Here is a 26,417-nt window from a genome sequence, read left to right as displayed (position 1 = left end):
ATGCCCTGATACACTATGGAAAAGAGTTATAGGTGAGAGAAAATCCTGGCCCGGATTCAACCTCAGCTCTCAACTCCATATCCACAATTCCAATCTCTGACAGGTTACCCTGATTGGGAGGCAATGGGATGCCCACCCTCCTCATGGGAGGTACAAGCTGTAAGGCCCTAAACCCCACCTCTCATCCCACAACAAAAGGAAGGTGCATCTTCCCTGAAGCCGGACAGGGTTCCCCAACAACACTATTATGGTTTGGGATTGAACAAGTAGGAACACTAGTTGTATTCTGTCACTATAAAAATAAAATAGTTCACCACACTTCTAAGTAATTTTTAAATCAGGGAAATAAATTTTAAAAAGCTATTTGGAGAATGTCCTGCTACACCTCTTTGGCAAAGGCATTAGGAACAATATGGGTGTCTGCAGGAGTGGGATCACTTAATGGATTGGTAGCCCCCATTTCAGGACTTCTATTACTGGGGGGAGGAGTGGAAAGTAGTGGAGGAGGCTCTTGGCAAGTGTGGTAACCGTGAGATATTTACAGGAATAAACAGTTTATGAATGGATGTTTTTGTGCATTACAAGAGATTACAATTCCCAGTAAACATTATGGCCGCTGTGCCATATCTACGCTGTCCCATCATGCCTTGGAAACACGCAAGCCCCACTGACCACCTGGGGCTTAAGGCTGGGTACAGACACTAAAACTTGGGGGGTTTAATCTTGGCCCATATAAAGCTCTTTTAGGCCCCCAAAACTAATTCTTTGTCCTAATTAATTGCCACCTATGTAACCATAAAACTAGGAAATGCACAATGTAGGATATGAAGAAAACCTCACCCTCCCCCATGGATATTTTAAAATAAAAGGTTAATTCTTATGTGTAATTAAATTTTCACAAATGGAAGAGTCATTTCAACAGTAAAAACTACCTACCAGGAAACTTTCCTTATTTCTGCAAATAAAGGCTCGCCCAGAGTCTTAAAAAAAGAAATACTTACGGACATCAAAATCATCCTTGTATGTAGGAGGAAATGGTTGTGATTTGGGAGGAACTGGGTAACTGCCTTTATGCCCTGTAGTTATAGTTGTTAAAGAATAGATTTCATCCACATCCAGGGATAAGGTGAATGAGCTTTCATTCAACTGCAAGACAAAACACACTAGAAGACTAAATTCCAGGATAAAATAACATACTAATAAAAGACCAATAGAAGCAAATGATCAATAATTTCCACGAGGGACATTTAGGTTTAAATTTCCTAATAGACAGATTTTAAAATATTGCCCTACAAGTGAGGCTAAGGAATCAACTCAAAGATCTTAAAGAAAAATGTAATCTATTTTTCTAGTTCTGTCCAGAGATAGGAAACTAGACCAGACTATCTCTCTGGGCTTCTTTCAGAAAAATTCCAATGTTGAATGAGGAAATTTCAGAACATATTCCTAAAAAAACTACTCTAAAACAAACAGTTACAAAGTTGAGTAGAGGTTTCCACAGTCAATGCCTTATAAGAGCACACCTGGTGAAGCACCAAAAAGTGGATATATGTTCAAGCACCTGACAGCATGTATGTTCGTTGGTGGGAGGAGGGCAGGTGCACAGAAGTAGCATGGCTTAGTGGATAGATCACGGGCCTGGGAGCCAGAAGGACCTGGGTTTTAATCCTGGCTCTGCCACTTGTCTGCTATGTAACCTTGGGCAAGTCACTTAACTTCTCTGTGCCTCAGTTACCGCATCCATAAAATGGGATGAAGACTGTGAGCCCCATCTGGGACATGGACTGTGGTTCCAACCTGATAAGCTTGCACCCCAGTACTTAGTACAATGCCTGGCACATAGTAAGCACTCAACAAACACCATTAAAAAAATTGAGGACTTACAAAATTTTCCATGGAAATTTTGACTGAATATTTTATAACTATCCATTTGAGTCTTTCAAAACTTCAAAACTTACAAAACTTCGTATTTTGGATACCATATTTGGAAGCTGTACTGTCTAAAACTGTGAGCACTAGCTCATTTCCTAAAAAAACTACTCTAAAACAAACAATTACAAAGTTGAGTAGAGGTTCTGTAATTGCTCCAGGACAACTTCCTAGAAAATACAACCTGGCTTTGAACTTCCTGAAGTGTGTTTTCAAGGCAAGAAAATGAATTGAGTGACTCCACATGCAGACCTCCATACTAGGCACTTAGGAACCACCAACAGAAGTAAAACACACAGTAATTCATTCATTCATTTAATCGTATTTACTGAACGCTTACTATGTGCAGATCACTGAACTAAGTGCGTGGAATGTACAATTTGGCAACAAATATATATATGTTGGCATTTGTTAAGCGCTTACTATGTGTAGAGTACTGTTCTAAGCGCTGGGGTAGATACAGGGTAATCAGGTTGTCCCATGTGAGGCTCACAGTTAATCCCCATTTTACAGATGAGGTAACTGAGGCACAGAGAAGTTCAGTGACTTGCCCACAGTCACATCGCTGACAAGTGGCAGAGCCAGAATTTGAACCCATGACCTCTGACTCCCAAGCCAGGGCTCTTTCCACTGAACCACGCTGCTTCTCTATAGAGACAATCTCTGACCAATAACAGGATCACAGTCTAAACACCCCGGCCAGTGTCACTATAAACGTGGGTCACTATTTGTTTTTCAAGTTTCCTTGCTGGTGCACACTGCTCATCCCTGGATTGAAGAGAAAGTAATAACTGTGGCACAAAGTGAACCCTAGCCTAGGGTTTCTGGGGCGTTCTTGGACTAGAATGAGAACATAAGAACCCAACCAGAAGGCATTTCCTTGCCTTGAAAAGACAAAGTTGGCAGAGGTAAACCAACACTAGTTCTTACCTTTAGAGGAGTCAGTGGTTTGAATAAAATGGAGTTCGCAGATTTGTATTCCAGTTTGGAATACCACACCTGAAGTGTTTTCAGATTATTCTAGGAAGCAAACACAAAAATGCAAGCAATTTCCTTAGCCAAATAATCCACATAGTCTTCTCAAAGTCACTGACAACAAAAAATTTCTCTTTTTGTCCATTGGCATGCAAAAATTGGAGCTTAAACATCAGAGATTGAAGCAACCCGTAACCATGTAAGATATACTTTGTGTGCAATCCGTGGAGATATGAGGTCTCTTTTCTGATTCCCAAAGATAATAATCTGGTTTATGTGTATATACATGCAGACAAAACATGTAGTGTAATACTTTAATTTCCCAGTAAATAGAACTAATTAATCTTACTGGAAATCAATCTGTTTTTATAAGCCTGTAAGCATATATATGCAGGCATTCCTGGAATCTAGAATAGGTAGGTTCTAAGAATGCCATCAATAAGATTAAATTGCTTATCTATCCCTCAGTTTTCTAACTGATTTCCAGTCTTTAACTGGAGACAGGCTCTCACCACTCCCTTGCCCCTTAGGAGGTTCCTGGATCTTGCTCTTAGAGCACCAAGAGCAAGGAGAAGCATTCAAATTAATGGACTCGAGGTCTGATAAACTGTCCCCTTGGAGTCTGAGCCACACTGCCTCACACGTCCCCTGTAGAGGCTGCATCCCAATTTGAAAATGTACAATTTGAGAATTCTAATTCAGCCCATGGAGTTCAATGTTTGTTTTTAGTTTAAACCTTACACCTTGGTTTTCCCAAATTAGTGCATGTCCTAAATCCCTAATTAGTAATGCTGCCTTTTAAGGCACTTCTCTTGAGCCCACAACAGAGATGAGGATGTTTTTGAGCCAATGGAAAATGGGAAATTCATCCTTCCTGGAACCAATCACTACTCAGAAATTGCATATTTGGGGTCCCAATATCCAGTTTGCAAATTTGGGGTCCCAATCTCCAGTTTCCTTCCTAGTCTAGTAGTTTCATTATAGTGAAATCCAATGCAGGTATGAGTAATAACTTGGTTGTTGAATTCATATAAAACTAACTTTGCTAGAGGCATCCTTGCAGATGCTCTCAAGCAAGGCAAGAGGCCTTTTGGCATCTCCATTTCAGTTTCTATTATAGACTGAAATAAATTAACCCAACTCGGGGTAAGATAAAGGTCATTACTGAGTCAGCTTTCCAAGGTGTCCCTCTGGGGTTCAAGAAAAGGTCTCCGAAAATGTTAGTCTGGGGGAGATTAAGATGAACCTCCAACCACATGAAAGCATCATTGCCTAGTGCAAATAGCACAAGCTTGGTAGTCAGAGTACCTGGGTTCTAAACCTAACTGCACCATTTGTCCTCTGTGTGACCTTGGGCAAGTTATTTAACTTCTCTGTGCCTCAGTTATCTCATCTATAAAACAGAGATTAAATCCTATTCCTCCTACTTAAACTGTGAGCCCCATGTGGGACAGGGACTGTGTCTAACCTGATATATATCTACCCTAGCGCTTAGTATAGTGTGAAGCAGCATGGCCCAGTGGAAAGAGTATGGGCCTAGGAGTCAGAGGACCTGGGTTCTAACCCCAGTTCCCGCATTTGCCTTCTGTGTGTGACCTTGGGCAAGCAACTTAACTTCTCTGTGCCTCAATTACCTCATTTGTAATATGGGGATTAAGGCTGTAAGTCTCATGAAGAAGAGGGACAGCATCCAATCTGATAACCTTGTATGTACCTCAGCACTTAGAACAGTGCTTGACACATAGTAAGCGCTTAACAAATACTATTATTATTGGTAGTAGTAGTAGTAGTAGTATTACAGTGTCTAGCACACGGAAACTGCATAACAAGTACTATTTAAAAAAATGAAGGGTCCACACACAAACTTACAAAAGATCCTTTAAGGGAGAAGGTTGCATTCTGCGCTGACACGGTAAAAGCAGGAAGGGGTGGTCTTATGCACCTAGAATGGTTATGAGACTAGGAAAAAAAAAGAAATAAAAAGGTCATATATAACATCAATATTAATCTCATTACATGGGTAAAATACAGTGTTTTTTCAAAATATTCTTAGCACATTTATATCAATTTGACAGTTAAAAAAAAAAACTAAAGCGTTAGTAAATATTTATGGTTAACTTGTCTCTCTTTAACTTGTCCCTCTCCAGATGGTGCATTTGAAACTATGTACTGATTACTATCTCAGAATCAGAAGTACCACTGAAGTCTGAAGGTTCACGATTTCCATGATTATCTAAAACTCAGAGGTGCTGTGGAATAAATGTTCACTTTAAGATTCCCCATTTCCAAAGGGACCAGTTACCAACATACAAAAGCAGGAATGTATGTAAAGTGTGTAGTGGTTACCTGAGGCAATGGAAATAAAGACATTCCAACACCAACGGGAAAGTGAAAAGGAATTTTGTCATGATATAGGTGTGGCTGGATCACCTATGTATTGATCTTTCATTCATTCATTCAATAGTATTTATTGAGCGCTTACTATGTGTAGAGCACTGTACTAAGCACTTGGGATGAACAAGTCGGCAACAGATAGAGACAGTCCCTGCCGTTTGACGGGCTTACAGTCTAATCGGGGGAGACGGACAGACAAGAACAATGGCAATAAACAGAGTCAAGGGGAAGAACATCTCGTAAAAACAATGGCAACTAAATAGAATCAAGGCGATGTACAATTCATTAACAAAATAAATAGGGTAACGAAAATATATACAGTTGAGCGGACGAGTACAGTGCTGTGGGGATGGGAAGGGAGAGGTGGAGGAGCAGAGGGAAAAGGGGAAAATGAGGGTTTAGCTGCAGAGAGGTAAAGGGGGGATGGCAGAGGGAGTAGAGGGAGAAGAGGAGCTCAGTCTGGGAACGCTTCTTGGAGGAGGTGAGTTTTAAGTAGGGTTTTGAAGAGGGAAAGAGAATCAGTTTGGCGGAGGTGAGGAGGGAGGGCGTTCCAGGACCGCGGGAGGACGTGACCCAGGGGTCGACGGCGGGATAGGCGAGACCGAGGGACGGTGAGGAGGTGGGCGGCAGAGGAGCGGAGCGTGCGGGGTGGGCGGTAGAAAGAGAGAAGGGAGGAGAGGTAGGAAGGGGCAAGGTGATGGAGAGCCTTGAAGCCTAGAGTGAGGAGTTTTTGTTTGGAGCGGAGGTTGATAGGCAACCACTGGAGTTGTTTAAGAAGGGGAGTGACATGCCCAGATCGTTTCTGCAGGAAGATGAGCCGGGCAGCGGGTGAAGAATAGACTGGAGCGGGGTGAGAGAGGAGGAAGGGAGGTCAGAGAGAAGGCTGACACAGTATTCTAGCCAGGATATAACGAGAGCCCGTAACAGTAAGGTAGCCGTTTGGGTGGAGAGGAAAGGGCGGATCTTGGCGATATTGTAGAGGTGAAACCGGCAGGTCTTGGTAACAGATAGGATGTGTGGAGTGAATGAGAGAGACGAGTCAAGGATGACACCGAGACTGCGGGCCTGAGAGACGGGAAGGATGGTCATGCCATCCACGGTGATAGAGAAGTCTGGGAGAGGACCGGGTTTGGGAGGGAAGATGAGGAGCTCAGTCTTTCTCATGTTGAGTTTTAGGTGGCGGGCCGACATCCAGGTGGAGACGTCCCGGAGGCAGGAGGAGATGCGAGCCTGAAGGGAGGGGAAGAGGACGGGGCGGAGATGTAGATCTGCGTGTCATCTGCGTAGAGATGGTAGTCAAAGCCGTGACAGCGAATGAGTTCACCGAGGGAGTGAGTGTAAATGGAGAACAGAAGAGGGCCAAGAACTGACCCTTGAGGAACTCCAACAGTTAAAGGATGGGTTGCCCTCACCACACCAATCAGAAATGCACAGTGGCAAGGATGACAATTTTTACACAGAAGCAGAATCATTTGAATGTTCACGCTCAGTGTATGTAACATGGAAGTGCATGCCTAGCATGGGCAGTTGACTGCTTGAAGAAGAAGGAAGTAAGTGATCAACATCACTCTGCCTTCTGAGGGGGCACTCAAACAAACCATGGGAGATAAAATGTGAGCATGAGTGTGCTATGGCAGGTTTTTCTCTACAGAGCCTCGGTCGGTCTTTTGGTAGAGTCAGTCAATCATATTTATTGAGTGCTTACTGTGTGCAGATCACTTCACTGAGCACATAGGAAAGTATAATATAACAATAAACAGGGAGAGGGGCACTTTGCTGAGGGTCAAGGGTCTGCAAGAAACCCAGGCAACAAACTCAGCTCTGTTCATACAATGGATGCTTCTTGTGGGTGGATAAAAAAGGGGATGAAAACTAACCAGTAAATCCAGTCCTAGAAACCACCAGTGTCACTTACAAATGGGGACCATGGGTAGGGGTTGCACTTGGAATCCTGGCTAATATCATCTTTTTTGGATGAGTACCATTGCCACCATTTTGTTTTTAGGTAAAATAAAAATAGAAGCTACATATAAGTTTTTTGGAGTTAGGGACAGGTTCAGGCTTTTATCATTTACATTTTATAATTTCTAATCATCACCTTCCTATTTGTTGATCATTCTATTTATCTGACTACTGCAAGTGTGGGATCCCAACAGTCCAGTTTTCTGCAAACCAAAAGCCCAATTCAGATTTGAGCCACCTTGCCAGTGTAACGGGGAGAAGGACATTTCTACTTATATTATTTTTTAGTAGCCGGATTGAGCAGGCTTTCGTCAAACCAAATCATTGCTGGGCAGAAAATGATTAATAAACATTCAGGAGTGTTAGTTATTGTGTTATTGACTGTGTATCCAAATGGCCAGCCATAAAGAAAACAAGATGAAGAATATACTGGAAAAGAACAAGAAAAAGTCTCTTCAGGAGAGTCAGAAGTTGAAAAACATGTTCTCTCTCTATCATGGTCTCTCCCTTCTTCATCACTTTTTCAGTATAGAATAATGAACTTCATTCGCTGTTCATACTGTTACAGTAAGTACTGAAAACAAATTTAATTTCATACCATGATTGTAAAGTTACAGAAAATTTAAATAGGACCAAATAATTATTTAACAAAAAAAGATTTTCAGAGTTAGCAACATTATCTGAAACAACCACTTAGATAAGCTAATAATATTACCATAGTTTCAATTATTATAGTGAGGTTTCCCATGCCATCTGTTAGAGCTACATAGCTTCCTCCTTTCTTTAAGTGGCCAACTGTTTTCAGGTAATGCCAACCTGGTTGAGCAAATTGGGTAGTATGAGCTGAAAAAAACCATAAAGACCTGAAAATAAGAATTAAGTGTTTCATTTTGAGATAGCTACGAGCCTATGATCATATATTAAACTATTTATAAGTCTGTCCATTTTCTAAAATGCTCCATTTTGGAAGAAACCACTTGCCAATATTCCCCAATATCATGTTCCACAAATGTGTATTTCAGTCAAATGTCATTGCCTCAGCTGAAGTTTTATCACATAACAACCCAACTAATTAGAGTACATGCTAAAGCTTTGCATTTGAAAATAAATGAAAATCTACCCTTGCAAAAGCAAAGTAAGGTCACCATGACCATAATATTTCATTGAAGTAATGAAGAGACTGTAGTATTTATTAGTCAATACTGCATTTAAAAAATGCAAATAGTTGAGTTTGCAAATAGTTATGGTTAATCTATCCCTCCAATGGGGTACATTAAACTATATATACTGTCTAGCAAAGATTTAATAATAATTTCTACCCTAGAATCAGAAATATCATCGACTTCTTAAATCCAATTCATTCCAAGTGAGAGTATAATATCAATTAATTCAGTATACTTTTAAACACTTAATCTAATCAGGCATTAAAAGGCTCAAGGAAAAAGGTTTCCAATCCTTCACCTCTTTCCCATGAGAAGCAGATATATAATGAGTTTTTCCTTATATTCAACCTCCATAATGCCAATGTTACAAAGAACTTATCTTTCATCAACAGGTAGCAACAAATTTTTTATTAAAATTGATTCACTTTTTAAATACAATTTAAAATTTTGCTAGACAGCACCTCGCTTTTCAAGCAACATGCTTTCATAAAGGAAAATACGAGTTTAAAAATGACAAATCTGTTCATTCTCTCAAATAAAAATTTAATTAAAACAATACAAGTTTGGAGAACAACTGCTAAAAACTGCTGCTATTTTTCTTCATATGTCCAGAACTTGGTGTAAAAGCTATTAATTCAAAATTGGGAGATAGTGCTTTGCTATGAAAAACCTGTATCTGTTTTTAAGTAATAAAAACAGAAGAATTGTCAAAGTTTAAAGTTCAGAGTTCCTGAGGATTACCAGAGATCATTATGACAAGATTCCATAGCTGCAATTGAGACCTTTCAACCTCTTTTGAACAAAATAACAAATAACAGGTTTCTCATAGCAATGAGCTATCTCCCAATTCTGATTTCATTTACTAGGAGTCTGCTTTTGCTCCCAGAGATTGGTGACTCATTCACAACAGACCCTTAAATGACTTTCCAGGAGGGGAGGTAAGAGCTTGGCTAGCATAAAATGAGTGGGTGGAAGGAGGAGATGGGAGGCCTGCTCTAGGAAGGATGATAAAAGAGGTAACGGGCTTCCAGACCCACATTACATACTTGGAGACTGTTGAGAGGAAAACAAAGTCAGAAAACAGGGTATAATTGTAAGTTTATAAAGACCAAGTTCTCGGTATTAGCATATTTGCTTTTTCTAAACAAAAAGATACCTGAAATCCAGATAGGTGTTTCTACTACATAATGGCCACTCCATGGCTCCTGAGCTGTCATCAATCCATCCCGACCATAAGGCAGTTGTTCATAGTAACTAGCCAACAAGTTCCAAGAGATCGTGCTGGAAAATATGTTTCTTAAAGTTAAACACACACAAATACACATATGTATTTTAGCATAATCGCTATAACCGTTATGACTAAGATTGCTGATCATTTGGGAGAGCTAAGATGGCAAACATCCTAAAATGAGGTTTTATCAACAGTCGGGGTTTGGGAAATTTGAAATTAAGGCTAAACCAACTGAGGTTCAGTTTTGATCAATCCACTTTTGGCAGAGAATGGCCAAAAAAAAACAAAACAAAAAACTGGAGTGAGTACAGCAACCAAAGGTACTAGCATGAGGAGAAACAAGTCCTTTGAGAAAGGATGAAAGGAATTGGGATTGCTTAGCCTGGAAAAGTGAAGGCTAAGGGGAGACAAAATGATTTGACATTAAGGAAAGGATTTTATGGGTAGAAGACTGAACCCATGTTTTTCCAGGTTTACAAAACAGTTAATAGCAAATGGTTTCCAAATGAGCAATATGATTTAATTAGATCTAAGGAACAGCTTCTAGACACCCGAGGTGAGAAATCCTAGGAAAAGCTTCCAAGGGAAATTTTTATCTTTTTCCTTGGAGTTATTAAAAAATAAATTGTAAAACGTTTTGGCTGGTCTAGATCCTTATCTGCTTGAAGGCAGAGGGCCAGACCTGATGGCCTTGTGAGAGTCCCTTCCCACCCTGTAATATGAGGACTCAATCAATCACATTTATTGAGCACTTACTGTGCGCAGAGCCCTGACCTAAGTGCTTACTGATCTAAGTGCTTAGATACAAGGCAATCAGGTTGTCCCACCTGGGGCTCATACTCTTAACCCCCATTTTACAGATGAGGTAACTGAGGCACAGAGTAGTTAAGTGACTTGCCCAAGGTCACACAGCTGATGAGTGGCAGGGCCAGGATTAGAACCCACGACCTCTGGCTCCTAAGCCCAGGCTCTTTCCACTATGTCAGGCTTGCTTCTTGGGAGAGTACAATATAACAGAGTTGGTAGAAACATTCCCTGCTCAAAATGAGCTTATAGCCTAGAGGAGAAAGACATTAATATAACGAAATTTTAGGCACAAACATAAGTGCTGTTGGGCTGAGGTGGGGTGAAAAAGGGTGCAAATCCAAGCAGAAAGGAGATACAGAGGGAGGAGAAGAGGAAATGAGGTTTTGGTTGAAGCCCTCTTGGAGGAGATGTGCTTTTAATAAAGTTTTGAAGGCGGGAAGAGTGATCATCTATTGGATATGAAGAGGGAGGAAGTTCCAAGCCAGAAGCTGGTTGTGGGTGAGGGGCTGGGGCGAGATAACGAGATCAAGGAACAGTGAATAGGTTAGCTTTAGAGGAGTGAAATGTGTGGGATGGGTTGGAGTAGTCAATCAAAGAGGTAAGGTAAGAAATGGCAAGGTGATCAAGTAAGAAGTATCTGTTGTGTGGTTACTGTGTACAGAACACTATACTAAGCGCTTGGGAGAGTACAATATGCAGAGTTAATAAGCATGTTCCCTGCCCACAGTGAGTTTATATCTAGAGGGAGCTTCTGTTTGATGAAGAGGTAGATGGGCAACTACTAGAGGTTCTGGAGGAGTACGATAACATAGTCTAAATGCTAAAAACTGACAAGATTTTGTGCCAGACTGAATATATGGGTTGAGGATAATCCTAAAATTATAGGCTTGTGAAACAGGGAGGATGGTGGTGAGAGAGTCGGGGGAAGATGGGCTTTGGTGGGAAGATAAGGAGTTCTGTTTGGACATATTTAGTTTGAAGTGTTTGCGGGACATCTAAGTATAGATGCCTTGAAAGCAAGAGGAAATATGAGACTCCAGAGAAGGAGAAAGATGAGGGATAGAGATAGAGATTTGGGAATCATCTTCATAGAGATGGTAGTTGAAGATGGTAGAGGAATTACATTGTTTACTATATTAGGAGCTCAACTGTACAGGCTTTGTGCCTACTCTGGAAAGAATGTTTATAAATGATAAGTGGAGACCAACTGACCATCCTGGCACTGTTTATATAAACTGATAGAGTCCATCATCATGTGGTTCAATTAAAATTATTTTTTCTTTGATGCATTTTCTTGCTCTTCCTATACTGAAGCTCATCTGCTGTTTTTCAGACTAGTCCTTCCCTCCCAGTTGATATCTGACAGATTATCACTCTTTCCACCTTAGTTCAAAGGTGTAAGACTTTTATCATGACCAAACTCTGAACATACATATCGTGATCACTGCAACGCTTCAGAGGTATTCTTTTCTCCCTTCTGAGAAGTGTAGGTCAGCTGTGACTGAGTTTGGTCAAGAGATAAACAGATGCTGGGGAGGGTATAAATCTCACATTTTTGAGGTTGAGCCCTGGGAGTTTGGTTCTTGCAGGACCCAGCTGTTGTGCCATGGTGATATACCTAAGGGTCTCTTGCAATCTTGGATGTGCCATATTTGATTTATGTACATGCACAAGTGTATAACAGTTGAGAGTGTATAAGCTCAGGATCTTTTTTTGCTGTACACCCCCAAGGCCATGAGAATCAGTCTGTGAGAACAACTTTCTGTGAAAAGCAGTGTGGCCTAGAGGAAAGAGCATGCACCTGGGTGTCAGAGGACTTGGGTTCTAATTTTGGCTCTGCCATTTGTTTGCTGTGTGGCTTTGGTAAAGTCACTTAACTTCTGTTTCTCAGTCCTCTCATCTGTAAAATGGGGATTAGGACTGAGCCCCATGTGGATCAGGGACTGTGTCCAACCTGATTATCTTGTATCTACCCCAGTGCTTAGTTCAGTACCTGGCACAGAGTAAGTGCTTAACAAATACCATTTTTTTTAAAAAAAGAGGAAAAAGGACTTGGACCTTCCTAATGTGATGGTCCTTCCAGAGGCAAATATGAACAGAATTTTTAAAGCAATCTTAAAAGGGAAATTTTTCTTTCCGTTTTTTAAAAAAGTTACTCCAGATAAGTACTGATAAGGATATCTGGCAAAATAATAATGCTTATTATCTGGCATTTGCTGTGCTTGCTGAAGAACAGAGGCTAAGTACCTTTTTAGAATTATTTTCTTTTCTTCTGCCAATTTATATGCCCAATTACTCCCTAGAAAATATTGCATCATAAAGCAAATGCTTATAACTGAAAGGATGATAGGTGTTCAACTGTATGAGCAAAATTTAAAAATGTATATTTGGCAAAAACATCCTTACGAAGTCATGTGTCCATTTATGTAATTTCTGGCTTCAAGATGCGTGCCCAGCAACCTCCACCGATTTCATCATTGAAAGTACTGTAATCTTCAGAAGACCAGAGTTTCTTCTTGGTCTTTAGAGCATCTTCTACAGTGCGTGTCCCAGGATAATGAGCCCTAAATTGGTGTAAGAAAGAAAAAAAAAAGCTGGAGAATATGGAGGTACAGTAAAGACATTCACAAAATGCAGAGCCTCCACAGAACTAATAATCAAGGCAAAGGTTGAGAAATTCTGGAGTAGTTTGTTTATAGGGCACGCTTGCTTGAAGACGGTCAACGGATCTAATAAATAGCTTTGTCGACAAAGCCTTTAGCTACTACCAATAATGCACTCATCTGTCATTAGTTCATGTCCTACTGTTGTTCCCACTTGGAAACTATTACTGCAAAGAATAAAGCAGCATTACTTCTTTCATCTTCACCCCACTGTCTTTTCCCAGTACAAAATAGAATGGTAAGGACTCTGATGAGAAAGCTAAATTAGGGCCTTACATTTTTTCACGATGATCTCACCAAATCCCTGAGACTAAAGTAATGCTTCATGTATATTACTTACATATTGCCTTAAGGATCACTTGGTACAAAGATCACATATTATTTAACCCAAAAATGAAAGAGATGAGTTTCAGCAAAGTTCAGGCTCCTGTGATACATCCCAAGAAAATCAGAACTCAGTTTTTTCCTACTGCCCCTGCATGTTCCTGACAATAAGGTGCACTTCTTTAAGTGAATAGCAGCTATTCTCCCTCCCGTAGTTCAAAATTTCCAATAAAATAGATGTAGCGATTAGTAAAATACTGCTGTTTATCTGAAAGTAGAAAATCGTATTTAATATAGAGGTATAAAAATTGGTCCTGAAATGTGATGAAGAAATGAATAAAATATGGCCTACAGTTTTACTTACAGGTCATTTATAAAAATATGCATTTTATTTATAAGGGGTGGGAAATGATTCCTCCCTACTCAGTGATGTCCTCTCTCTTTCACTGCCTATATGCACATGCATTTATTGTGCATTACCTGAAAATTAAAAAAAAAATTAGTTGCATTTCACACTTCCTTTTGAATCTGCCCAAATAAACTATGCTTCAGAATAGAAAAACAGGCTTGTACAGTCATACCCACAGTCCTGACTAGGTCAATGGAAATGGTCGAACAAGACTGGGGTGCAAGTTGTAGGAAGTCAAAGTTCAGAGGAAGAGAAATCATAAATAAGTAATACGGCACTGAAGTTATTAACATTTTATCACACAATGGACATGTCAGGCCCCAAAAAATAAGTTTTCTATTTCAACCTAATTTATGGTAACTAAGGAACTTGCTGCCCACATCCTTCCTTTGAGTTCCAGTACTCTAGTAGGAGGATCTGTACTAGATGGTCTTAAAAAAAATTGATAGTTCACAAAATAAGAAAATCCATTCATTCATTCATTCAATAGTATTTACTGAGCGCTTACTATGTGCAGAGCACTGTACTAAGCACTAGTAATGTACAAATCGGTAACAGATATAGTCCCTGCCCTTTGACGGGCTTACAGTCTAATCAGGGGAGAATCCAGAAAGTTATGTGTACACAGCTAGTGAATGAATTAGGCTACGAATGAATGCATGCATTAGGCTATGGTTTCTTTTCTTCTTTTCTTTTAGGTTATTAGGCTATGGTACTCAATTTTCAAAAGTCAGTAGGTACACTCACTGCAGTCTCAGTAATTTAAACTTCAAAAAGAAGGATGCTCCTGAGTACTGGGTTTACGAAAGAGCAAAAATTTTAAAAAGGCTTTTCAAATAATTCAAGTGACTTAGAGCTATAGTGGAAAGAATATGCAACGCCATTTGACTGGACAAAATAGAAAATCTAGATGCTATTCTGAGCTGCGGCACAACTTACGACCTGGGTCAGATCACCACTCTGTGCCTCATTATCTTCCTCTGTTACAGTGCTTCTAGCACTATCCAACCTCAGAGGTCTGATTAGTTAAAGGTTCCTTGCAAGCTGTAAAAGTGAAAGATAGCCATTTTCAGTATTTTTGTTTTGGCACATACCAAAGAAGTAGAGAACTCTTCCACTGGTACCTACTTAAGCCACTTATTTCAGAGCTTTAACAGTGACCTAGTGGAATTTATGAACTGGTAAACCAATGGTGCAGTAATCCATGACAGTAACCGATATAAATGACAGACCACATCATTTATCTCTTAAGAACCTACCCAAACTACCATCTTCTGCAAAGCTGATTCTTATCTGTAGGTCAAAGGCCCCTGTCACATAACAGTTTAAAGTTCACATTTATTTATGTTTGACCAAGAAAACTGAGGCAGTTCACTCTGCCACAAACCCATACTCAGCAGCTCTCAAGTTCACCCTTAAACATGAGAAAAATTAGACATTAATGCATTCATGAGTTAACATCTCCACCTCAATTTTGGGATTTCTTTTTCTATTCCAGAAGACTATTTCTGAAATTAAACAGTTTCTACATTTCCAAGATTTGATCCACACACAAATGAATCCTTAAATAGTTTAGAGTGAAGAAACAGAATTTGTTTTAATTTGAATTTTTTGAGGAACATAATAGGTACATAGAAAAGGGCTAATTTTAAACCCAATCAGTGTGAAGGGGTTTTTCCAAAGCAAGAATTACAATGTCCTTATAAAGTGTCATACTGGGGAACTCCAGGCATTTGCTCCTTATTAAGGAACTATAAAAAGCAGTGTGGTCTAGTGGTTAGAACATGGGCCTGGGGGTCAGAAGAACCAGGGTTCTAATTCCGGCTCCACCACTTCTCTGTTGTGTGACCTTGGGCAAGTCACTACACTTTTCTGTGCCTCATTTACCTCATCTGTAAAATCGGGATTACATCTGCAAGCCCCATGTGGGACATGGACAGTGATCAACCTGATTAGTTTGTACCTACCCCAATGCTTAATACAGTGCTAGCAACAAAGTAATCACTTAACAAATACCATTAAAAAAAACAGAGTAACAATTAATCCTTTTTGCAAACAAGAAACAAATTCTCATTTTAAGGTCTATACTCCTCTTGAAAGACAGTCATCATAATGATAGACCTTTTTTTTTTTTTACAGTAATGACTTACCTTGTGCTTTGGTAAAACACTACTAGCAAAGAGTCAGTAAGAAACAAATATCCCCAATAAACTAGTATTCTGTGCCCCAGTTTCCTCATCTGTAAATGAGGATTCAATCAATACCTTTTCTCTCTCATACTTAAAACGTGAACCCTGGCTGGGGCAGGGACTGTGTCTGACCTGAATACCTTGTACCTACCCCAGTGCTTAGAAAAGTGCTTGGCAAATAGTATGCACTATGGTATGCATTATTATTACCACTGCAAATTTCACTCTGCTTGGCCCCAAGGATGAGGAAACAGGCTTCACTAAAAAACAACTCTCTTTAAATCCAAAGCTTACTCTTTCTTTCTGTGCCCATTAAAAAAAAAAACAATTCTTCCCTCAAGGCTTGAATAAGGATGAAGAATTTACTAAAAGGAAAAAAAGTTGTGAACTGTCCATTACATGTAAATATATTAAAAAACAATGTGTTCCAGGCTGGCTTCACCTTGTTATAGTAACCCAATACCTTTACCTAGCATTTCCTGAATGTGCCCTGCACATATGGCACTGAGTTATTGTGTCTTCCAAAGATAGGTGTACCTTACTAAAAATTGCAAGCTGATGGGCTAAGACAGGGTATGGAATCAAACCTCCCCTTACAAAATAGTCTAGTTCCCTTCTTCCAGAAAAGGTTTTATAAAAATAATTAGGATAAGATGAAGGTTGGAAAGCAGAGTATATTAGGTAAGCACTGTCTTCTCCATCAATTGACGGTATTGCTTGAATGTTTACTGTGCACTTGGAAGAGTACAATACAAAAGAGTTGGTAGAAATGGTCCCTGCCCCAACAAGCTTTAAATCTAGCAGGGGAGACAGATGGATTCATAACTAAATTAATCTCTAGATTAATATTAAATTAATATAAATATTTTATAGATATGCACACAAGTGCTGTAAGATGAAGGTGGGGTGAATTCCAAATGCCCAAGCACCTGGGTTCTAATCCCAGCTTTGCCACTTGTCTGCTGAGGCAAGTCACTTTACTTCTCTGTGCCTCAGCTATTTCACTTGAAAAAATGGGGATTAAGACTGTGAGCCCTATGTGGGACAGGGACTGTGTTGTTATCTACCCCAGCACTTAGTTCAGTGCCTGGCACATAGTAAGCACTTAACAAATGCCATTATTAGTATTATTATTACAAATTCAAGGGCATAGACAATACAGACGATAGACGGAGTTGGGGAAAAAAAGGACTTAATAAAGAAAGGTCTCTCCAAAAAGGCTACCTTCTGATGCTATCAACACACTATTCTTTCCACCCACACTCCATTTCCTACTTGGTTGCTTGGGTCAAGAGAGGCCTAGATCAGGTGAGTCTGTAGGCGTAGGTGGAGCCAGGTCAAGTCTGGAAGTAGGCAGCCAGAGTCATATTTGAGTTTGGGATTAGAAATGAATCTACGTTAGATTTGTAGAATTAGAAATGACTTCTACATTGTTGAACTTTGCGTTGTTCTCTCTGTTTCACATTCCACTCAATAGCACATGCTGGAGATTCTACATGAGTGTAATGAAAAAGCTTTAATTATGCTTAGCCAATGTGACCTGGGGAACTATTTGAGAGGCTGGCCTACAGACCAACACCCAGCCCAATATCAACCCATATATGCACAGTAGGTGCAAAATGCAGTACGAAGCATGTGCAAAATTTGATAAATGTCCTTTGATTCCACTGCATAGAAAAAAATCACTATTTTAAATAATCAAATGTCATGGTTGCCTCTCTTTCTGGAAAAAGAAGAGAATTTATATGCAAAGTTATCCTAACAGCATTACAAGGAATAAATATTCCACAATAGAAATACCTTATTTCTATCTTTAGGGAATTTCAAGTGCTTCTTCACACATCTGATTCTATCTAGTGATGTGTCTTCCTCTTGTAAAGCCTAGTACTAATATTAGTACTAATAAATGAAGATGATGAATTTTGGGGGGGGTTTAATGGTATTTGTTAAGCGCCTACTATGTGCCAGGCACTGATTAGGCATTGGGGTAGACAAAAATTAATCAGGTTAGAGTTCATGCCCCACGTGGGGCTCACTGTCTTAATCCCCATTTTACAAATTAGTAACAGAGAAGTTATGTAACTTGCCCAAGGTCACACAGCAGACAAGTGGGGGAGTCAGGATTAGAACCAGGTCCTTCTGACTCCCTCTCTCAACCTCACTTCCCCTTCCAATTATCACACTATCTCCCTTCTTTTCCAAGCTCCTAGAACGAGCAATCTACACTCGCTGCCTAGAATTCCTTAACTCACATTCTCTCCTGGACCTCCTCCAATCTGGCTTCCGTCCCCTCCACTCTACCGAGACTGCTCTCTCAAAGGTCACCCATGACCTCCTTCTGGCCAAATCCAATGGGTCCTACTCTATCCTAATCCTCCTTGACCTCTCAGCTGCCTTTGACCATCCCCTTCTCATCCACACCTTATCTCACCTTGGCTTCATGGACTCCGTCCTCTCCTGGTTCTCTTCTTATCTTTCTGGCCGTTCATTCTCGGTCTCCTTCGGGGGTTCTCCTCCTCCCTCCCATCCTCTAACTGTTGGGGGTTCCTCAAGGGTCAGTTCTTGGCCCTCTTCTGTTCTCCATCTACACTCACTCCCTTGGTGAACTCATTCACTCCCACGGCTTCAACTATCATCTCTATGCAGATGACACACATATCTACATCTCCTCTCCTGTTCTCTCCCCCTCCCTTCAGGCATGTATCTCCTCCTGACTCCAGGACATCTCTACCTGGATATCTGCCTATCCACGTAAAACTCAACATGTCCAAAACTGAGCTCCTTATCTTCCCTCCCAAGCCCTGTCCTCTTCCTGACTTCCCTATCACTGTGGATGGTACGACCATCCTTCCCGCTCTCAAGCCCGCAATCTCGATGTCATCTTTGACTCAGCTCTCTCATTCACTCCACACATCCAATCCGTCATCAAGACCTGCCAGTCTCACCTTTATAATATCACCTTTATAATATCGCCAAGATCCACCCTTTCCTCTCCACCGAAAAGGCTATCTTACTGGTACAGGCTCTCATAATATCCCGGCTGGATTGTTGTGTCAGCCTTCTCTCTGATCTCCCTTCCTCCTGTCTCTCCCCGCTCCAGTCTATTCTTCATTCCGCTGCCCGGATCATCTTCCTGCAGAAACACTCTGGGCATGTCACTCCCCTTCTTAAAAACCTCCAGTGGTTGCCTATCAACCTCCACGTGAACAAAAACTTCTCACTCTAGGCTACAAGGCTCTCCATCACTTTGCCCCCTCCTACCTCTCCTCCCTTCTCTCTTTCTACGGCCCACCCTGCACGCTCCGCTCTCCTCACCATCCCCCGTTCTCGCCTATCCCACTGTCGACCCCCAGGCCACGTCCACCCGCTGTCCTGGAATGCCCTCCCCCCTCACCTCCGCCAAACTAATTCTCTTCCCCTCTTCAAAGCCCTACTTAGAGCTCACCTCCTCCAAGAGGTCTTCCCAGACTGAACTTCCCCTTTTCCCTCTGCTGCCCCTCTACCCCCCCCACCTCCCCTCAGCTAAGCCCCCTTTCCCCTCCTTTTCCCTCTGCTCCTACCCCTCTCCCTTCCCCTTCCCTCAGCACTGTGCTCATCCGGTCATTTGTATATATTTATTATCATATTTATTTTGTTAATGAGATGTACATCACCTTGATTCTATTTATTGTTATTGTTTTAATGAGATGTACATCCCCTTGATTCTATTTATTGCTATTGTTTTTGTCTGTCTCCCCCGATTAGACTGTAAACCCGTCAATGGGCAGGGACTGTATCTGTTGCCGATTTGTACATTCCAAGCGCTTAGTACAGTGCTCTGCACATAGTAAGCGCTCCCAGGCCCCACTGCGCCATGCTGCTTCTCAACATCTAGAAAGTAGGTGACAATTCTCTGTTGACAGAATTCAGGAAAGAAGAGTCAGAAGGAAACAGGGGAGTCATGTGAGGACAGAAGCCAGACTTCCTGTTTCTTGATCAATGCCCCACTTAAGAATATTAACAGGCAAAAGAGACAGTTTAATTCAGTAAAGACTTTAAATACACAGATAAACTGATATCAGAGAGATAACTTTCACCCAAAAGGAAAGCCATCTAGCCTAATTTTTCTCACATTTTAATGGGAGCTGAAAGAGTGAGGTAGGTAAACACAAACTGTGGCTTAGAATTATCAGAATCTTAAATTTTACACTCCCATCCTTTTAAGGTTAAAATCTAAGATTTTTTATAAAAAGACACATGATATAAAATATAGTAAAAGCAAAATGTGAATTAGGAATCTTAAATTCATAATTCCAGTCCCATGATTATCATACTGCATAATGAAGAATAAATTAAGCTTCATGTGGCTCATGTTTTCTTACTTAGCTCGTATGGATTCTGATTGATGCAGCCCGCCTTTAGTATCAAAGACAAGACTGAAGGATAAGGCATGCCTCTATATCGCAGCATGACCTAGTGGAGAAGCGGTGGGGACCTGTTCTCTCTCTCACTTAGACTGTGAGCCCCATTTGGGACCTGATTATCTTTTATCTACTCTAGCACTTAGTAAAGTGCTTGGCAGGTAATCAGCGCTAAACAAATACTACAACTATTAGAAGATATATACTCTGTTACTTAATTTCTAACATTCCTCTACACCTAAAAGAACTATACTGTTCAGAGAAACTCAGAACAGATCATCTAGAAACTAGTAATCATGCTGAGATGAAGAGATTTGAGCTCAAGGCAGGGAAAATCCCAATCAGAATTATGAAAAGGAGAAGAGGAATGACAAGCAGTAGAATTAGGAAACCAAGAAGAAATGAAGACTGGGAATACAGAGTTAAAGGTAATTTCACTGATGGTCTTCACTTAATGAGTCTTAAAAAATTGAATACTGAATTCCTTAGATTCAAAAATTAGGTACTACTAGCAAGGTAATGAATGACACCTCAAAAGTCCTAGGCATCATTCTATCAAAAGCCAAACATCTAAAATGACTGCTCACATGAAAAACAATAAACTTGCCTAGGTAGTACAGCATCACACAAAAGATACAAACAAACATGAAAATATCAGGCAGTCTGGTCCAATATCAGGCAGTCTGGTCCAGCTGTCTTACCAAAAAGAAGACTAAGTTACACTTAAGAAAACAGAAAACTGTTTTTCTGATACTGCAATCCAATGGAGGAGGAGAAAATGAGGTTGGAACCATACCTTTGCTGAACAAGTGGTAGACAGAGACTAGAGTTTTAAAATAAAAGCATTCCCTACCCTATAACATCCACTACTCCATGGAGATCAGAGTCAAGCAGCAGAAAATATGAAATCGGCTGCCAGAGGTTATCACTGGCTATGATCCTCACTTGCTCCAGATCTTGCTTATCCAGAATGCTTCTTAGCAGCTTTGGAAATAAAGAACGACACACAAACGATTAAATAAAAAGAAATAGAAAACAAATTTTAAAACAATTTAAAAAGATTATAGAGCATTTTTACATAAATGATAAAACATGCATTGCAGATGACTTACGACTTCATAAGTATTTGTCTAAAGGTGAGGAAAACATAGCTCATACAGAATTAATTTACCCCTGCAAATGTATGTAAACCTAAAAAAGATTATTCAAAGGGAAAACATTGCCCTGAGGAGTTAAAAAATACCTTAAGACCAAAATGACTTTTTACTTTATTAAAGGAGGAAAAACTAAGACATCCTGTTTTCACCAGTGGCCACAAGTCTTTGGCCACTGTCAGAAACAGCAGCAGGGAGGAAGGAGCGGGGAGAAGGGAGAGTGAGGGGTGAAGGTTGGAAACATGGTGAATGAGCACACATAGAAGATTCTATCTGCTGATCATCCAGCAACAAATGTCAATAAATGATGATACAAGCTGAAATGCGAGCTTTGCTACCTGAAATTTCAACACTACAATACTCCCAAAGCACACAAAGTGAATCATTCCTTGAGAAGACATGACAACACAATGGCATTAAAACATTTCCACAGTGAAGACTTGATATAGTCACTTGATCTAATGAGTACCTAAAAACTTGGCCTGGAAAACTGGAAAGGTGATCTAAGGGCAGGAAAGGGGATGGCAAGGAATGTGGTGCTGGAGTGGTCAGATCCAACATCACAGTTATGCTGGTTCTTTAAATGTAGGGAGCTGAAGCTCCCAGGCCTACCTGGCTACTTGGATAGGAGTCTTGAGCCTTAAAACAGAGCCCTTGCCTTACAGAGAGGGCAAAGGGTAAAGAGGCCTGCTGCCCCACTGCCAGTGCCTTACAAGAGCACCCATGGTGAAGCACCAAAAAGTGGATATATGTTCAAGCATCTGAAAGCATGTGTGTTCGTGGGTGGGAGGAGGGCAGGTGCATATATGAGAGAAGTAGCATGGCTTAGTGAATAGATCATGGGCCTGGAAGCCAGAAGGACCTGGTTTTAATCCTGGCTCTGCCACTTGTCTGCTGTGTGACCTTGGGCAAGTCACTTAACTTCTCTGTGATGATGGGGATGAAGACTGTGAGTCCCATTTGGGACATGGACTGTGGATCCAACCTGATAAGCCTGTACCCCAGTGCTTAGTACAATGCCTAGCACATAGTAAGCACTCAACAAACACCATTAAAAAAAATTGTGGATTTACAAAATTTTCCACAGAAATTTTGACTGAATATTTTATAATTATCCGTTTGAGTCTATCAAAACTTCATATTTTGGATACCATATTTGGAAGTTGTACTGTCTAAAACTGAAACGGAATTGATACTTATTTAATACAAGTAACCACAGAACATCCTGGCATATTTACTCAGTTTATTCTTTAGCATGTTCAATGGGTGTTCATTAAAAAGCTCCCTGCCTCTTCAGGTAATATTTCTTTCAACTGTGGTAATATCCTCAGAATTTTGGGATTCCATTCATGTCCTTCATGTTCAAAAACCTAAGAAATTCTTAAACAGAACTATTCAGTGAGTAGCTACAAAATCAACAGGGAATGTGTCTGCTTATTGTGGTACTATACTCTCTCAAATGCTTAGTACAGTGCTCTGCACACAGTAAGTGCTCAATTGAATGATTGAATTAATGAATAAATATATCTTGGGGAAAAGATTTGGTTTATGTCCTTAAAATTGTATAAAAGTTTTAAAATTATGTGGTGACTTAAAAAAAGTTAAATGAAGCAACCTGACTACTTGTAAAGTCAGGCAAAAGTCTCCAGATTCAGGAACTTATTTACTTTATAACAGCATTTATTCTTGCAAAGGATTTAGACCTTTCAAAAAAAAAAAAGGATCAGAAGCAAATTTAGATTCTTACCCACCAAGCAGCATTCTGGCAATGACCTGATGCCTGAATATTTGGTCATCAACAAATTCCAAAAAGGATCCAGACATTTTAGAAATGAAGCAACTGTTTTCCAAATGTCATCTGAGATTTATTTGTAGCTGAACGGTCCAGAAGCTGATGTTCTTTGTGGGTACAAACTATTATTTCACATAATTACTGAACTATAAATGGCTCGAAATTGTGGATCTGTCCTAAGAGAGTTTCACCTTACTAAATGCAGAGTTTGGGATCCGCTTTACAATTTCCAGAAGTAATAACAACACATTTCACTTGCTGGAAAACATATAATTCTTGGGTGAGGATCATGTATGTATTGAAAACAACCCACAGATTCCAAGGACACAAATAAGGATTTCAAAACCCTGGCTAACAAAGAAAATTTAATTTTACTTACAGAGGTAGGTGTTTTTTTAATTGAATACCATCCTTTGGGAGAAGATAAAAGTTATGTCTAAAACTGGGGCAAAACCTTACCAAAAAAGGACAATTTACTGAATTTTACTGAACAAAAATATTTCACTAATCTACCTTCCTTTAGGGAGGTTAAACAGTAAGAAAAAATGATGACATAAGCCTTTTCACTACTTGCCAGGTATACTTGGTCTAAGAACATGCAAATGTAAAAATTGTCATACTGAATCAAACCATTGGCCAATTCAACCCTATAGTTCCCTGCAAAAGTGACACCAAAGATGCTTGTGGAGGGGGGGAGTATAAACTGCTTTTTTTGATACCTGACCTCATGATTAAGGATGTACCTTCTAAGGTTTTCTAGTAATACATTTTGGCAGTGTTGTCTTATGCTGTCATCTCTGACCCATTGTGATGGCCACAGACACATCTCTCCCAGAACGCCCCACCTCCATCTGCAATCCTTCTGGTAGAGTATCCATAGAGGGTTTTTTCTTGATAAAAGTACGGAGGTTGTTCACCATTGCCTCTTTCCACCCTCGACTCTCTCCCATCGCTGCTGCCCAGCACTAGTAAGTTTTGACTTGAAGCAATTTGCCTTCTTGCAAGCCACTGGCCAAGCTAGGACTGGAAAGGGTATGCCTCTGCTTTGACTCTCCATCCTGTAGTCAAGACTGGCAAAGTACTGGAAACTCTCCAGGTGCAACCCTGAGAGTGGGTTGGCAGTGCTAGATACTGTTAAATTGTAAAGATCCTTGAGGGCAGAGATTGTGTCTTTTACCTCTATGTACTGTCCCAAACTCTGCTCTGCACACATTAGATATACATAAATACCTTACCTACTCATATAAGGGCCAGCTTTTTTGCAACCCCAAACAGAGGGGTTACTAAGTGGAGAATTAAGTCTAGCAAATAGGAGAAGAGAAGAAAAAAAAGGAAGAAAAAAAGGAAGAAAGGAAAGAAGGAAGAAAACGGTAAGAGGGCATTTGAGACTGTATCTTCTACTTCTATTGCACTTTCCCAAGTGCTGCAAACAAAAGGGACTCAAATAATTAAGGTAACCCCTTCCCAACTCCCTTCTTCTCTTCCTACTCAAGTAGAAGCATGCAAATTTCCAAAAAGAAAACTATGTGACTGGAGTCTATATCCTTTTGCTGATCCTACCATTCTTCCTTATCCAGCTCACACCACTTACATTGCTTTAAAAAAACTTTCATTCCTTTCTCAAAACTGGGGACATGAGAGACAGGGGTGAAATTATGTGATATGAGCCCCTTCTCCCCCCTTCCGTCCCCCCCACCCTCTGCTCTTCCCCCTTCCCCTCCCTTCAGCACCGTGCATATTTGTATTATTTATTACCCTACTTATTTTGTTAATGAGGTGTATATCTCCATGATTCTATTTATCTTGATGATGTTTTGTTTTGTTTTGTTCTGTTTTGCTTTGCTGTCTGTCTCCCCCGTTTAGACTGTGAGCCCATTATTGGGCAGGGATTGTCTCTATCTGTTGCCGAATTGTACATTCCAAGCGCTTAGTACAGTGCTCTGCAGATAGTAAGTGCTCAATAAATACTACTGAATGAATGAATGACTACTACCTGAGTAAACAGAATAGTACTGATTAAATGATCATAAGCTCCTTGAAGTTAAGGATTGTGCATGGTACTAGAACGATTAGATCAGAGCTATGCACAGTATACACTCATGCATTCATTCAATCGCATTTACTGAGCACTTACTGTGTGCAGAGCACTGTACTAAGCGCTCGCAAAGTACAATTCAGCAACAGAGACAATCTCTACTCAACAATGGGCTCACGGTCTAGAACGGGGAGAGAGACAACAAAACAAGTAGACAGGCATCAATAGCATCAAAATAAATAGAATTATAGAAATATATACATCATTAATAAAAAAAGAATAAATATGTACAAATATATACAAGTGCTGAGGGGTGGGGAAGGGAGTAGAGCAGAGGGAGCAAGGGTGAAGGGGAGGGGAGGAAGAGCAAAGGAAAAGGGGAGCTCAGTCTGGGAAGGCCTCCTGGAGGAGGTGAGCTCTCAGTAGGGCTTTGAAGGGGGGAAAACAGATAATTTGGCACTCAATACCATAGCTTGATTGAATGATCAACACATCTTCCATATAATGATCTAAAGTCTGCTGATCTGTTGTTGATAAGGACTACCCCAGCGCTTAGAACAGTGCTCGGCACATAGTAAGCGCTTAACAAATACCAACATTATTATTATATTTCACAGAAGTCCAGACAGGAAGCAAATGGGATATTCATGGGTCCTTTTACTTTCTATGTTCCAAAACACACTTCCAGAAGCTCCGAGATATGATATACTTTTAAAATTCTTTGTATCTAGAATCTCAATTTAAAAAGTAAAGAGGTGCAAGATTTGGAATTGTGTAGCATAAAATGCAAAAAAAAGTCACAAATATTTCTTTTTTAGTGTCTGTGAAAAGCAAACTCTAAATAAATGTTCTCCAAGTGCTGGTTTTAAGGAGGGCTGGTCCTGATCTTACTGCAGGTGTTGACTGCTTAGTGTACTGGACTAACCTCATTTCAGCTGCCTTTTGATAAAGCCCCTATGCTGAATTTAAAAGAAAGAAAAAGATTCTTTT

General features: G+C 40.2%; 1 protein-coding gene across 1 annotated transcript in view; it reads right to left on the bottom strand.

The window, feature by feature from the left end:
• Nucleotides 1-26,417, bottom strand: part of GALC (galactosylceramidase) — a 63,657-nt gene that overhangs the window by 13,218 nt on the left and 24,022 nt on the right. Inside the window, 8 exon segments of the mRNA XM_029062159.1 lie at nucleotides 1,002-1,146; nucleotides 2,860-2,949; nucleotides 4,774-4,863; nucleotides 7,976-8,103; nucleotides 9,580-9,704; nucleotides 12,868-12,896; nucleotides 12,899-13,025; nucleotides 21,300-21,430. Coding sequence (XP_028917992.1) covers nucleotides 1,002-1,146; nucleotides 2,860-2,949; nucleotides 4,774-4,863; nucleotides 7,976-8,103; nucleotides 9,580-9,704; nucleotides 12,868-12,896; nucleotides 12,899-13,025; nucleotides 21,300-21,430 — 865 coding nt within the window.

This window comes from Ornithorhynchus anatinus, chromosome 1, assembly GCF_004115215.2.
Source record: "Ornithorhynchus anatinus isolate Pmale09 chromosome 1, mOrnAna1.pri.v4, whole genome shotgun sequence".
Lineage (NCBI taxonomy): Eukaryota > Metazoa > Chordata > Mammalia > Monotremata > Ornithorhynchidae > Ornithorhynchus > Ornithorhynchus anatinus.
This window is presented reverse-complemented; position numbering and strand designations above follow the sequence as displayed.